At 39.3% G+C, this 16,865-nt stretch overlaps 1 protein-coding gene across 1 annotated transcript; it reads left to right on the top strand.

Annotated features, from left to right (window-relative positions):
- Positions 1-10,036: 10,036 nt before the first annotated feature.
- On the top strand, positions 10,037-11,203 carry LOC149956317 (uncharacterized). Its single transcript, XM_090166850.1, has one exon. The coding sequence runs from the start codon at positions 10,037-10,039 to the stop codon at positions 11,201-11,203; it is 1,167 nt and encodes a 388-aa protein (XP_090022976.1).
- The last annotated feature ends 5,662 nt before the right edge of the window (positions 11,204-16,865 follow it).

Genomic DNA, 16,865 nt, shown 5'->3' with positions numbered 1-16,865 from the left:
TGGTTCGCGATAAAATTCCAAGTGCAACCTTGCCTTCGTAAAGCAATAATTTCGACGCGTTGATCTTCGGTAATACGACTCATATAAGTAACTTTGTAGGGTGTTAACCGCATTTATATAATACATGTTATAGATGTTTTACGTCTATTTTAAAAACGTATGATCTTCGGTAATACGAACCATATTAGTAACTTTTTAGGGTGTTAACCGCATTTATATAATAAATGTTATAGATGTTTTACGTCTATTTTAAAAACGTATGATCTTTATTTATGGGTAAAAATGTGGGTTGTTACATATAAGTAAAATTATTTAAACCAATTTCCGTAAAAAAACGTTAAAATTGAAGGTGTATATGTTTTGGGCTGGCCAGTTGTCTCACCAGATTTAAAAAAACATTACTTCCAAATTGAACCTAAACACAATTTAGTTTGAGGTTCCAACACGACAATTGTCCAGCCCATAATTCCAGAATTGTCAATGAATTCCTTGAACATGAAGGTGTATATGTTTTGGGCTGGCCAGCTCTCTCACCAGATTTAAATCCGACAGAGACGCTGTGGGTATTTTTAGTTAACAATATGGAAAAAAGAATTCCGGAGAATAGAGATGACCTTTTCGGCATGGTTCAGGCCGCCTATAACAGGTTACCTCCTGATTTCATTCGTCGACTTTGTCTCTCCTTCAGAAAAAGACTTCGAAAGTGCGTTAGGATAAGGTGCGCCTCATTACCGTATTAATTATGTATAAATGTTAGATTATTTTGTTGGAATTTAGGTAACATTGTATTTAATTATATAACTTATAAATAACCTTCCATATACTTTTTGTTTAAAATATTATAGTGTGTCAATATTCGATCCTCTTCACTGGAAAATAAAAATTAATCAATGAAATATTTCGTTACTTTTTTTCGCTATACAGAGAGTTTCGAGAACCTATGTCACAAATTATTGAGCGTATACTTTGGGCCATTTGGAGTCGAAAATGTCAAGTGCACATGGGTCCTACACCTCATCGTAACAAAGTTATGGGCCATCCAATATCAGCCGACAAAAACGGCAAACACCCTGAGAGTTAAGTTTATTGTTTTCCATTATTACCCAGTTGTTATTAAATGATATTAAGTTGTTGACGTTTTTCAACGATCTTACGTTTAAATTTACACGTAAGCGTTGCCCATTTCTGCAACTTAATCTCATTTATTAACAACTGGGTAATAAAAAAAAAGGTCAAGCCAAAATACAAAACCTCACTTTTAGGGTGTTTACCGTGTTCTTTCGGCTGATATTAGATGGTCCATAATATTGCACGAAGAGGTTTACGACCCATGTTCACTAAATATTTGTGACAAAGGTTCCCGAAACACCCTGTATAGCTGATCGAAGCCGCGAATAAAACCAACTTTAAAAGGAATATAACGCAAAGCGTCCATACCGTAGATTTTTATTAATATTTATCGCCTTATGCTGTTCATCCTGTAAGGTTATTTTAAAATTAAAAATTGAAATGTTGAATTTAAATTATTTTATGATAAGTTATACTTTATAAATTATATAGGCTTCCAGATTATACACGTTTTGTTGATAGTATTGAGAGTTTTCATTACTAGGACGTCACTTAAGCCGAAAGCTGCATGCCTGGCATAGACTTGAGCGGTGCTCTCTCTGTAATGACTTACGAGGTTTTAGCTCTCAGTAATCTTTTATCTGCATTGAAAATTGACTCCAGTTATCTACATATCTCAAATTAGTGTAGCCCTAAGAAGAAGTTTAAAAATTGTAAAACTATTATCACAATTCAACCGGGTTGGATAAACAACACACGTTTAATTTAATCAATCGGATGGAGCATTTCAGTTCATCGATATTTTGTCATGACAGTATTATATTTATTTTAGAGATACTATTGATTAGCATATAAGTTCGTAACTACCCAATTCTGTAATCAACTCTAAAATATTCTGTTGTTACAAAAATGTCATACAATATATTATTTTATCAATATTTAAAATAATTTGTTAAAGCACTTGGGGACTTAGAAGAGTTTTTAGGAAATCTCGTATGGAAAATTATATTTTAAAACGCAACCTTGCTTCGAATGAATGACGTTTTTACATTATTATGATAGAAACGGTTTTAACATTGAACCAATGGGAAGAGTCACACTTATAAATATTATGTTACTTGTGCTAAAAAGGACCTTATCGAAATCGGTGGTGGGGGTTACATGGCGGCCACTTTTTGCTACACCAGTGTTAATAGCTTTCTACGCTTATTTTCATTCCTATACAATATTAATTGTTGTTGAAAGGCTCTCAATCATCAAAGGGAATGCCAAAGTGATATTTAACGTCTTTTAGTTTTCCTCAAATTTACGCAAAAGTGTCAACGGGCTATATCTCCTCAACCGTTGTTCGTAGAGAGATAACAGTGATAATTTCTAAATATGAGTCGACCACCCCTAATCCGAAAATGTCGGTTTCAGGGGCGTCATTTGAGTATTAAAGAAGTTGTCAAAAACGACATTTAGCGTTTCCGCCGAAACTATTGTCGCTTTGCCAAAGCGACGATACTACGTGAAAGGAAATAAAAAATAAATAAAAATGGCTTATGTGGTCGTTGTTCTATCGCTTACACGTTTCGAGAAATTTTAAGAACAGTGCGAAAACTCCCATAGGCAAAGACTTATTTAACAGACTGTACACTATCTATTGTCGGTAGCTGATATTTTGGAATTTTTATAGCTTTATTTAGATACTTTGGATCGATGGAGAGTCTTATCTTGTTTTTCTGATGTAGTATAAGCAAAGAGCTAATCCAATTAGTCAGTCGTGTTACCCTTTTGATAATTACTGGTATGTCCATTTCGTGAAGTTTTGCTTTTAATGCCTCCATTAGTGCAACGGGGACTCTGCGTGGTGTATCTTATACGGGGACCAGCGTTGGATCTACTTCAATATGGTATTCGCCAGGCAATAATCCAATACCGTGAAACGTCTTTGGGTATTAATCCTAATAATCGGATAAAATAAATAGATTAACCGAGTCAATATTCATTTGAAAAAACCAAGTACGCATTACGAAAACGAATTAGATAAAGTTTTTTTTTGTTTTCAACTGAAAGGATATGTCTACTTTATTTATTGGATAATTTATCCAACGATCAATATTTTATTAAAGATAACCCTCCTAATTAGATAAGCTTAGTCGATGTTCATTTAAATTTATCCATGGATAATGTAATTGTAAACATATTTGACACTTTATTTATATTATTTGAACGTTTTATCGATAAGAGGCGTTAGAGGTGAAACGAATAAAATTACACGTTTTGATATAGTTTTCCTTTTATCTGAATTGGTAGATAATAAGAAGGTCTATTTTCATCAAAATGGATAAACCCATGAATATTTAAGTAGACCTTATCTAATGGATAAAAATTACACGAATTCCGAGCACTACCCATAGGCACCGAAGCCTAAGCGACCCCATCCTTAATCGGTTCTCCTGATAAAAACAAATCACTATAAATAGCCAATCAAAGCTATCCTCTATTTTTTGTTGTTGTTGTTCTTTTTTTGTGAAGGGAGGATGCAACGGGTCGGGCGACACCGCTAGATGTCGCCCGTCTCGTTGCAGTCTCTCTCCGGTTCTTATTTTTTTGAGGCCGAAACTCGAAAGTGCCCCAGTCATGTGTGGCGAATTAGTTTTTTTGTTTTTTAAACAAAAGCCTCGGTCCTGCCGAGTTTAGAGAAAGTGGTTTTCCATTTTGTTAGAACAACAGTAACTTATTATCTTGACCTCTCGCCTTTCTATTATTTTTTTTTATTCTTAAGTTAAGGAGAATGATAAGAAGTTATCAATTTTTCATTATTTTTTTAATCACTAAATTACATTAATATCAAGTTATCCAAATCCGTATCCTTGTTTCAAATGAAGCCTAAAGTGATATTTCGGGTGGAACCCGTATATGTGACCGAGGGTCACATTAATTTAAATAAAAACGAAGTTATCGGTTACAACACTTCTTTGTGTATTTAAATTTAACAATGAAAAAGAAAGATTGACTTTTTAAACATAATTGTAATGAATTTTATCACGTCAATTTTAGAAATTTACTTGAAATAACTAAAATTAACTTTTACCTATGAGATCCAATAATAAAGGTTTCTTAACTTCTTTAAGTAACTTAAACTTGTTATCACAATTAAACTTACTAAATAAAGATTTTATACTTAAAGGATAATTTTTAACAAAAATGAGATCAGTTCACTATGAAGGTTCAGTGTTTAATTATCTGGGTTCAATACTTCCTGCTCCTGAGTTTTTTAATCCTCTTTATTCTTCGTCTGTTGCGGTCCAGTTTGTTTAAGCCAATTTTTTATTACCATCTCTATCTCAAATTCTTCGCAATTTTTCAACTTCGGGTTTTTCCATACAGCAGCTTTAATTAAAAATTTAAATTTACTCATTTCAATGACTAAATAGTAATACACTTACCATAAATGACATTTTTAATTTGCAAAATGAAATTTTATAAAAAAAACTATTTACCAGATGTGTTACTCTGCAGTTATTGATGATCATCATTGAATTTGTCACTGATTATAGGAGATTCTATCAATGAAACCAAGATAATAAGAAAATGTATATTTGACGGGAAACAGACGTTATACCTAGTGTAGTATCAGAAGCAAACATCGATGAGAAAACTGGTGGAATTAAAAGATTATCACCTAAAAGAAAATCATTCAAACACAATTTTTCGAACTAACGAGTAGAACTTTCTGCAGTCACAGCAGTGGCGTAGCCAGGATTTTGTTTCGGAGGGGGGCACGCCATTGAAAAAAAGTAAAAAAATAAAAATATTTGTACGTACGACCATTCGTTTCGGGGGCATGTGCCACCTGTGCCCCCTCCCTGGCTACGCCACTGAGTCACAGGTGTTTTAAGCAGCAAGCATTTTTAGAGCTAGCTGCAAAAGAGGAAAACGATTTCCTAACCAACCATATTAAGATGCAATTCTACTCTTACCAGAGCTGATATTCGAGTAATTCTACTCTAAACGGAGCTGGTATTCGAGTAATTCTACTCTAATCAGAGCTGGTATTCGAGTAATTCTACTCTAATCAGAGCTGGTATTCGAGTAATTCTACTCTAATCAGAGCTGGTATTCGAGTAATTTTACTCTAATCAGAGCTGGTATTCGAGTAATTCTACTCTAATCAGAGCTGGTATTCGAGTAATTCTACTCTAAACAGAGATAGTTTTAGTGTAAATCAACTCTAACCAGAGCTAGTATTAGAGTAATTCCACTCTAACCAGCTTTTAGGAAGAAAAAAGTTGGCCAAACGTATGGGTCTTAAAACGTACTTGTTTTCTTCAAAATTTTCCCTTTAAATTTTTCTCAATCTCTTTCGGGGTTCCGACATGAGCTAGCCAACTTGGTAACTTTTAAACCAGACTTGGTTGGCCATAAGCAGGAGTGGTCATTATAAAGCCTAGATAACGGGACATCTTCGACAGTATCCCCCTAAAAAAATGCACTACAGCGAACATTCTCACCTAAATATTTTAATTTAAATAAAAAATTGCGCGGCTTCGAGTTATTAAAAAATCATATATTATAGTTTCTAGATCTAGTTATGTAATAAAACACCTTTTGGGGGACTCTTGATTAACGGTGTATTTGGTTATATAAAAAATCAATTATGAGAACGCTATTGATTAGGGGGGTAGAGAACAGTGCTTTTCAATATATAGGTCATGTAACTTCTGCCCGGGGCCTGTGGAGTTTATGGAAAAGATTACCTTCCTAGTACAAAAAAACTTCATAATTGTTTTGTAGCTATAACATCTACAGGTCAATAAAGTACCGCAAGTAAATTTTTGATCATCTTCAATACACCGATTTGGAATTATCATCTGCGCATGCTCAAAATACACGAGCGCCATCTATAACCTACAAAGTGAAGCTATAGTACGGGAATTTGCTATTAAAAATTTACCCCTCAGTTTTGCGTGTTGCTCTCTAGAGTAAACGTCGACTTCAGAAAATTTAACTTGACCAAGGCTTAGTTATTTAAAGAAATTAAAGTTTAGTTTAAACCTATTTTTCTATGGCGAGTACCAGTTTTACAGATTGTGTATTAGACACAAATAAATGGAGGACTTTAGGTTTCAATTATAAAAAGAATAAATCGTGGGTTAAATGTTTAAACGGTTTCCCTTCTGGTTTTGCTGGAACTTGTGAAGATTCTATTACCAAATTATTCGATGTAAACAGAAAAGCTAAAGGGCTTAGGTTCTTTGAAGAAGGCTTTATACAAAAACTCTAGTACAATGACCAGCCTCTTAAAGAAAGTAATAGGGTATGTGCAATTCGTTTAAATGTCTTTCCGTCAATGAAGAAGGCCAACTACAATATTGTAATCGGATTGTCCAAGCCAGAAGGGCAAATGCTGCATAGCTACTGCGAATGTCCTGCGGGGTAAGACAATTACAACATTTCTTAAATTTGTGAGACTAACATTAATCAAAATTTATCATTACAAAATTACAGGCAAATGCCATCATGTGGCTGCCACTTTCTATGCGTTAAGAGAGTACATGTGCTTAAAGGAGTTGCCTGAGGACGTAACTTGTACTGGGAGGCTCTGTAAATGGATAAACCCTGGAGGGAACAGTGTTTCGTACCCAAAGTCAATAAAAGACTTAATTATAACTAAACGTGTGCCAGGAAAACCTACAAAAGTAAAGAACTCGCTCAAGATTCGGTAGGATCCAAGACCACTATGATGAGGGCAAAAGAGCTCAGTTATCTAAAACTTTAGCGACCCATAATAACACATGTGCCTATTATACAACTTTTGAAAGCCCTTGATTTTTTCGTGTACACTCTGTTTGAAAAGTCTTCGACAGCTGAAATTTTTGCCCTCTTTTTAATTCTGCTAGAAAACTATAATAGATAGTTCGATGAAACCTATTGCAACTTTTATTTATTTTCCAATATCTTTCGTTATTTATCGGTTTCGTCCGCCAAAAATTAATAGTTTGGCCGGAACCGTCAAAACTCATTTTTGACAACTGTTTAAATATTGGTTCTACGGCACTGACTCACGCGTTTTTGAATTCACAATGGTCGATTCATATTTAGAAAGTGGAAAAATTATCCCTCTACAACCAACGGTTGAGAAGTTATAGCGTTTCCAAACTCTCCTCGAAACTAGGAAACACCTAAAATGCATCAAGCGATTATAAATAACGCAACTTCGACGACAATTTGGAAACGCGATAACTTCTCAACCGTTGGTTGTAGAGGGATAATTTTTCCACTTTCTCAATATGAACCGACCATTGTGAATTCAAAAACGCGTGAGTCAGTGCCGTAGAACCAATATTTAAACAGTTGTCAAAAATGAGTTTCGACGGTTCCCGCCAAACTATTAATTTTTGGCGGACGAAACCGATAAATAACGAAAGATATTGGAAAATAAATAAAAGTTGCAATTGGTTTCATCGAGCTATCTATTATAGTTTTCTAGCAGAATTAAAAAGAGGGCAAAAATTTCAGCTGTCGAAGACTTTTCAAACAGAGTGTACACTGAAAATCAAAAAGATCAACAAATATGTATCAGAATAGTGAAATATGACATTTTTTGTGAGTGCATGTTTCAAAGTTTAACATATTTATTCATGAATGCATTTATACCCGAGATAATTTTAAAACGAGTTAAAAGAATGAACCACTGTATGAAGTATTTATACCATATACGAAGGTTAGCAAAACGGACTATTTAAATGAATCGAAATAAATATATTTCAATGGTTTTTAAATTTTTACACAACTATTGTTTATTTACTTATCGATAACCCGAAAGTTAAAACTCTTCTTCAAGAAGAAATAAGTATCTCCCCTTATTACCAGTAGTTCTTGAGAATCAGGGGTGAGTGTCAGTGGTGGAACAGATTCACTGATTTGTTGCGTACCAAAACTACCAATAGTAACGGAACAGTCTTCTATCTAATATGAGACAAAAGTTAACTGTTTGTTTACATTACAAGAGGTAATTATAAATAACTTACATTGGTATTCAAAGATAATAAACAAGGTACAGAACCTTTTTTTAGAAACCTTTTCTTGACATTTATTATTTCAAGAAAATATTATGAACATACCCTAGTATGCTTCGTTATATTGATATTAACATTGAATTTTCCTTTTACTTTACTCCACCAAATATCTCATTAATGGACGATCGTTTGGAAAGGAATTCCACGCTAAGCTTTTGTTTAATTTTGTTACATTTCTACAAATACAGTAGGCACACAACAAGAATAACCGCCTGATACAGCGGTTGCCATACCAAGCATATTATTAATCCAAGGCCATACTAACGAACTTTGTTTTCTTAGCCTTGGGAGTTGGTGGTTGTCCAAGGCCCCTAAATGTTTTCTCTCACGTGAGACATTTTTTTTAAAAAACACAAAATGGTGTCGGCTTAAAGCCTTAGACACCCGCCTTACGTCAGGCATCGCCTGCTAATTAAGCTTCCCGCAATACACATTCCCGTACTAGAGTTTCTCGAACTTGCCGCCGTGAGCGCTGCACGTAAAGCCTAAGTGGTGTATTATGTTGCTCTCGTTTGAGGGCTGTGGCGTGAAGAGGTTTGAGAAGCACTGGTATACTACATCCTATTTACGCTTTCAGTTATTTAAAATGCATGAATTACACTTGGAGATCTCATTTTAATTAGGTGAGAAAAGCATTTTCAGGAGAAAAAACTCAGAACACCCTTTAGGGTGATTCTGGGGAATTGGAAGAGCGCTTAAGAGTATGAAAGTTGGGTCTAAAAACCCCTGTATGTACGCTACCGCACTGACGAAACACACCAGCTGTGTAAACCTGAAATTAAGATTTCCATCTAGGGGTTTTTTCTTATGTAGTAGAATACCTACAGAGTTACTATACCCAATTTTGGAAATTTTTAGCGCTCTAACAACACGTCGCAGAAAATCTAGACTGAGACAGGCATACAGCGCAGGTCAAGCCTAACAATATCGTTAAGGTTTGTAATGAGTTTTAAATCACCCTGTATATGTTCACTTCCGATTTTTAGTTATTCAATAATTATGAGGTAGAGGAATTACACTTACAAACCCTCGTTTATAATTAGGTAATAAAAAACATTTTTGCTTCAGTCTTAAATAATGGTATATTGTGATTTTGTTTGATAGCCTCCCATTAAATATGCCTAATTGGGATGACTAAACAGGATAGTCAAAAAGATCTTCAAGAAATTCACAAATTTTTTCACACCTTTGAATTCCAGTATTTAGCTATTCGAAAATGCATACAACAATTTTATTTTTAACAAATTTGTTGAAGATAACCGACGAAGATTGTTTTCCAACACAGCGGGAAAGAGAACAAAACCACGGAGAGATGTTTTTTAATTTATCTCTCCGCTTTATTTTATATTTGTTTTTTTAAATGTTTTCCGCTCGGGTTTTAATATAAAAACCTTTTACACTGCGTATCTATGTGTCACTAATTTACCAGCTTCCAATCATGTAGCCTGTTCTCAATATTTTAATAAATTAAACTAGTTTATCGTTTATTCGTGTTCCTTGATCATCACTGCGAAGCGCTGCTGCTATAAAACTTCAACAGGTTATGGGCCTAGCACGCTCCCACTGCGCCACTCCGCTGACTATGATGATCAACTGAACTGGTGACCTGTCTTCATCGTATCCTGTTTCACATCGCTCTAATTCCTGCCACGATAGATGGTCTTCTACGCCATGATGTCGAGAAGCTGTCTGGTCCAGAGAATTGGCGAAGCTGGAAAAGACAAGTTTGTGACGTCTTGACGATACGAGGCGTCTACAACATTGTCAATGGAAGTCGTACGGAACCAGTACGAACCGATAAGACAGAGGCAGCATTTTCTGCAGCCTTAGAAAAATACCAAGTTGCATTCAGTACAGCCCGTACTGTCATCTGGTAAGCGTTATACCGGAATGTCCAGAACATGATTGCTGATTGTGAAACACCAAGGGAAATGTGGAGTAAACTACTGGAGATTTTCGAACAAAAGTCGTCCAACCGGCTTCGGAAATTACTCGCCCAACTGATAAAAACGACGAAAGCTCCTGAAGATGACATGGCCACCCATCTTGCACAAATGCGTTCCCTATGGTCAGACATCCTGACGACAGCGAAGTTGGAAAAGGACGTTTCATTTGATGACTGTATTCTGATCGCCTGCATTTTCGAGTCATTACCTCAAGACGAATACCGAGAATTTGGTATGCTCTGGGATACATTGCCCAAGGAAAAGCAAACTGTCGCTGAGTTGGAGCGCCTACTGATTGGCCGTTCAACACGAGAAGGAAACGCCTTTGAAGAGTCTTCTGGTCTTCTAGCTCGTCGAGATGGTAGAAGAAATGTCAATTCCACTGAAAAAAGCTCAAGAGGAAATCGACCGAGATGTTTCAATTGCAAGAAGTTAGGACATCTTTCGAGGGATTGCACAGGAGGGAAGAAACCAACCGGCAATCTAAGAACTGGGGAAAACAGAAGCAACACTGGCGCCGACAATGGTGGTGGTCTTTATGCGGCAAATGGCCTTGTTGCTCATACTACGGCAGACACTGTCAGGTATTTTGATTCCGGAGCTACGCAGCACATCACCAATGACGATACGAAGTTCATTCAGCTCAGGAGGTTTGACAGTCCAGCCACTCTACAAGTTGGGAACAAAGCTCAGATGACAGCGGATGGCGAGGGTGACATTCGCGTACGTTTTAATGATGGAAAGTACGTTCGTCACGAGATTATCCACAACGTTTGGCACATCAGCGGTTTTGCATGCAATGTATTTTCTCTAAAAAGCGCCATGAAACGAAACTCCAACTTGGAATATCAAGCCACTGCGTTCTCCTGCGGCCTGTATGAGAAAATCAAGGGTAGAAAGCATCTACGTCTTCCAGGGAAAGTAGAATCATTGTTCCGGGTAGATATGACTGTGGAGCAGCCATCGAGTTCCTTATATCTTGCCACTGATCCAAGAAACGAGAAAAAGGTGGACCTCCAAGTCTGGCACGAAAGATTGGGCCATCAAGATAAACGACATGTAGCGGCTACTCTGCATCTTTGTAAAAATGACTCGTCACAGCTTTGGCACTCGGTTAGATAAAGCCACGAAGCCAGGAGAAAGAATTCATTCAGATCTCTGGGGGCCATCACCGACTCCATCAATGAAGGGCAAGCTCTACTATCTTCTCTTCAAGGACGAGTATTCCGGCATTCGTATCACATATTTCTTGGCGAAGAAATCTGAAGTCGTGGATCGTTTCAAGGACTTTCTCGCATTCTGCAAAAACCATGATCATACCGTACGAGAACTTATCACGGATAACGGGACCGGGCCCTCAAGGGGTCGGAGTGTGCAATAACTGGTGGCTTTACCGGGGAGTCGGGGTCCGGCTCTTGTAACCCGTAAGGGCGGTGGCGCGCTGGGAGATGTTAGCTCCGTCCAAAGGGTCCTATCTCCGACCTCCGACTTCGGTCAGGTGTGGGCTGGATACTGGGCTTCGGCCCAGGCTAATGGAGAGGGGCCGGGCAAACTGGCCGCCTCGGCGGATTGAGTAGCCTGCTGTGGGGCTGCGGGCCTCCGTATGAGGGCACGGCGGACCCATCTCCCGGCCTTTTGGGCTCCCACCGGGATCTCCGGTGCCAGCTGTGCCGGGTTATGCGGGCTGCTGTGTGCCCGCCGTTCCCCTTTAGGAGCTCTCTCCAAAGGGCTTGGCTCCCTGCCTTTGTAGGTGGGGTGTCGGCCGGAGTTGCTAGAGCATCCGTTCTCTATCCAACTGCTGTGTGCGAAGTGGCGGGCTGGTCGTCCCATTGTTGCACCTTCTGCTGGGTTGAGCGGCTTGCGTCGAGGGTGCGACCATCCGTGGTGGGGTTCTGCTACCCATGCTGGTTTTGTCACCTGTCCGGGCTTGTGGGCGCTGGCGTAGGGCATTCTGATGATAGGCCTCCGGTGGTGTGGTTCTTTTCTTACCGGTACACCGGGCTATAAATTCTGACAACATGGATAACGGGACCGAGTACGTCAATGATGAGTTTCGCCGAATAACGACACAAGAAGTTGGCCTGAAGCATCGAACCTCAATGCCATACACTCCTGAGCAAAATGGAGTAGCTGAACGTGAGAATAGAAGAATCATGGAGTCTGTTCGTGCAATGCTGCATTCGAAACCCGATCTACCTCCAAAGGTGTGGGCCGAAGCAGTCAACACGACGACGTATATTCTCAATCGCACAGCCCCAACTCACATCAAAGGGAAGACACCGTACGAACTATGGACTGGAAAGCCGAATCCACCAGTCGAGCATTTGCGCATTTTTCGAACCGATTGTTACGTACATGTGCCAAAGGAGAAGCGAAGGAAGCTGTCTAAGAAAGCTTTGAAAGGCATTCTCGTTGGTTATGAAGATTACATGGATGGATATCGAGTCTACGTTCCAGAGCTAAATGACGTCATCCGATCTCGAGATGTCAAGTTCGATCCTGAGAAATGTATACTCGAAACCAAACCCGGAGGATGGATGGATGTCTCTAGTCAGGGAGAGCAGAGTTCCGACTATTCGGATTCCGAAGACGTGACATCCAGATCCTTCAATGTTCCCGAAGACGTGACATCCAGATCCTTCGATGATTCCGAAGACGTGACATCCAGATCCGTCGAACTACCACCTGCAGCCACCGGACCCGGTCTTCGAGATCGTTCAAAACTGAGGGCAAAAGGGCACACTTGCTGTACCTGCATGCCTGTAGTCAAAGTTTTCCTGATCGGTGATGATCTTCCAAAGACAGCCGAAGCAGCTCGTTCAAGCGCCGAATCCAAGAATTGGAGCTCTCTTCAATGAAGGAACACCAAGTTTACGAATTGGTCAATCCTCCTCCGGGCCGGAAAATCATTGGAAATAGATGGATCTTTCGTACAAAGACAAACGAAGACGGTACGATTTCCAAGTATAAGGCCAGACTCGTAGCCAAGGGATATGCACGGCGAGAAGGGATCGATAATGAATAGATTTTCGCTCCAGTTACCCGTTTCGAGACCATGAGAATATTCCTCAGCATCGTTGCTCAGAATAATTTACATTTAAAGCAATTTGATGTAAGGACCGCCTTTCTTCATGGAAACTTGTCCGAGGAGATTTACATGCACCAACCAGAAGGATTTTATGTCAGTAGCGGCAAAGTCTGGAGGCTTAAAAAGAGTCTGTATGGACTTAAACAATCACCACGCTGCTGGAACGAGCGAATTGATCGAGTTCTACAAGATTTCGGTTTCAGACGAGCCGATGGTGATCATTGCCTCTACAATTTTTCATCTGGAAGGACATTGCTTATTCTAATCCTCTACGTCGACGATGGTCTCATTGCCGGAACTACAGCTACAGATGTTGATGCATTCCTCCGTCAATTCACTGATGAATTCGAAATTACCACAGGAGCCGCCTCAACATATCTTGGTCTCAAGATCGACTTCATTGAAGATGGCTCAATTTTCCTTCATCAGAGCGCCTATCTCGAGAAGGTCTTGGAAAGATTTCACATGCTTGACTGTAAAGCTGTAAAAACACCAGCCTCTATGCCAGATACCAGCGAAGATGGTCAGAAGACATTCGAAGCTCAATCGATGTTCGCTTCCGCCATTGGAAGCCTTCGGTATGCTGCAATGGGTACTCGTCCTGACATCGAGTTCGCCGTAAATCGTACATCTCAGGCTATGGCAAACCCGACTGTTGCAGACTGGAACGCCGTAAAACGCATTTTTCGTTATCTACGAGGAACGACAACCCTGGGTCTCTTGTTCAAATCGGATGATACATCGGAACTTGTCACCTACTGCGACGCCGATTATGCCGGATGTGAAAAGACCAGACGCTCAACCTCGGGAATTATCTGCCTGATGGGATCAACGCCAATTACGTGGGCAAGTCGAAAGCAACAGTCCGTTGCATTATCTACTACCGAGGCTGAATTGGTTGCCGCCACAGAAGCAGCGAAAGATATTGTCTGGATCAAAGCCATCAAAAGGTCCTTGGGCATTGAAAGTGAAAATGAGATTCCAGTTCTGCGCATTGACAACGCAGGAGCTATCAAATTGATTCGGAATCCAGAATTTCATCGTCATACAAAGCACATCAACGTCCGTCAATTCTACGTGAGAGAACTTGTGATCAACGGTCAGATTGATGTCACTTACGTGCCAAGTGAAGAGCAGTTGACAGATATTTTCACGAAGCCATTATGTGCCGAGATATTCACACGCCTTCGCCAAAGCCTGAATCTCCACGCATTTAACCATATCTTCGTCGAGGGAGAGTGTTGAAGATAACCGACGAAGATTGTTTTCCAACACAGCGGGAAAGAGAACAAAACCACGGAGAGATGTTTTTTAATTTATCTCTCCGCTTTATTTTATATTTGTTTTTTAAATGTTTTCCGCTCGGGTTTTAATATAAAAACCTTTTACACTGCGTATCAGTGTGTCACTAATTTACCAGCTTTCAATCATGTTACTTGTTCTCAATATTTTAATAAATTAAACCAGTTTATCGTTTATTCGAGTTCCTTGATCATCACTGCGAAGCGCTGCTGCTATAAAACTTCAACAAAATTGCAATGGATTTTCAAAAGAAAAAGCACTGTAAAAATCCAAGGGACCAAAGGTTTTAACAACAATGGTCACCAGGGACGTACATTTGGGGGGGGGGGGACCGGGGGAAGCTCCCCCCAAAGCTTTGTAGAGTTGGAAAATCACGCGTCGTGACCAATTTTCGCCCGTTATTTACGGCGTCAAGGCTTAAACCACATGGCAATGTTTATTGAAATTCCACCTAAAACGTTTTGAGAACTTGTTGAAGGTATGTTTAATTGTTAATTTTCTAATTTTTTAAGGAAATGTTTTTAATCATTTTTATCATGGTGGTAGATTAGCGCTCGGCGAAACAGATAAATTAACCGCTAAAGTTTTGATTAACCTTAAAAATTACGGTTAACTGTTTATCCATGGATATTATCCACGGCTATATAGCAATTTCATAATTAACGATAATTTTCGTTTGAGGATAAAAATAAATAGTGATTATTTCTTATCCAAACGCTGAGCTCTATGTTAGATACTCGTCCACCCGCTAGAAATGAAGAGGAGCCCCGAGTCCGAGTAAAACAGCGGAAGAGAGCGCGAACCTTGCGCCTCCTAAAGAAGGGGTATAAAAAAGGGGGCTGCTGCATGTTTGTGGATTACTTTCGCGGATTTTCTCCACTTGGTGGTGTTTTGTAGCGGACACTCTGAAATCGGAGTTATAAGGTTGGCATTGTAGTCCAGGTGTAAATGGTCTTAGCTATAACTAGACACCGAGCCGATTTCGCCATTGCATTGGGAAGAGTACCGCTAGAATGACATAGACGCGTTCGGTAGTCGTGGTTTCACGAATCAAATTCTGAAATTTCGAGTCGGCGCATTTAGCCGTCAACTCTATCATTATGCGGGTGGCGCCATCTATAACTTTCAAAGTACATTAGTACAAATTATTCAATTGTATAGTATATAGATCCCGCCGCTAACAGCGGATAATGTCATCGATTATAATTTTAATAAAACATTTGAATTGAAATCTACCGTAACAATCCAAACTAAAATTGGTTTTTTAATTGGGAATTTTGACTTACCCCCCCCCCCCACAACGTACTCTCTTCGGTACGGCCCTGGTGGTCACATGGAGCAAAGCGTGAACATTTAAAACTACTGCAGTTAGAAACAAATAGTTTGAGAGCTCATTAGCATACTCGTTGTGAGTGTTATGTAATACTGGATGGGCCAATATACAGGGTGTTTTTTTGTGTGCTGGAAAAACTGATTTTTTTCAAAAATTGTTTTCAAGAAAGTTAAAATTTGCACTGTACATTATACGTTCCGGGGGACACTTTCTACCAAAATTGGATGTAAATCGCAAAATATTTTAACGTTTTGTGGAAATTTAAATTTTAACCGCTAGGTGCTATAAGAAAATTGCCAATGAGAAAATTGTAGAGCGTCCCCAAAAACGTACAAATAGCGTTGGCGCGTAAAAAATTGACGTCTTTCTCACTGAAAAAATACGACTTGAAAAAGTGACAAGTTGGGCAATCTAAAATAACTTTTTTTGAATTCCATTGGGAGAGTAGTGTAACTTTTATAAAAGTCAGAAATTTGTTAATCTGGTGTTTAATGCAATAAACACCGCTGAAAAATCGAGGATACAATGGCGAAGAAGGTATTACCAGAGGTGGGCAGAATATAGGAGTGTTCAATCCTAAAAATCACGATCATTGATTAAGAGAAAAAATTTTAGATTTCAGTTCGCTTACTCAGAGCAATATATTACAGAAATAATATATCCCGTTCACTTAGAGCGAGACACTTGATAAATCGAAATCCGCTGTTAAACTTAAGGAATAGAGATTTTTTTCGAGTAAAATTCATTACCACTACGGCGAGCGACCTCTCTCAAAGCGCGATGAGGCACCACGTTCACCAGCATCCGCTTACGGCGTGAGCGAAGAGCGACTTCGTTCCACAGCAGCCGCTTACGGCGCGAGCGAAGAGCACCTTCGTTCAACAGCAGCCGCTTACGGCGCGAGCAAAGAGCACCTTCGTTCAACAGTAGCCGCTTACGGCGCGAGCGAAGAGCACCTTCGTTCAACAGTAGCCGCTTACGGCGCGAGCGAAGAGCACCTTCGTTCAACAGCAGCCGCTTACGGCGCGAGCGAAGAGCACCTTCGTTCAACAGCAGCCGCT

Source organism: Leiobunum rupestre, chromosome 2 (assembly GCF_980474605.1).
Source record: "Leiobunum rupestre chromosome 2, qqLeiRupe1.1.hap1, whole genome shotgun sequence".
In the NCBI taxonomy this organism is placed as follows: Eukaryota; Metazoa; Arthropoda; class Arachnida; order Opiliones; family Sclerosomatidae; genus Leiobunum; species Leiobunum rupestre.
The sequence above is the reverse complement of the archived record's forward strand: the minus strand, read 5'-3'. Positions and strand labels throughout refer to the sequence as shown.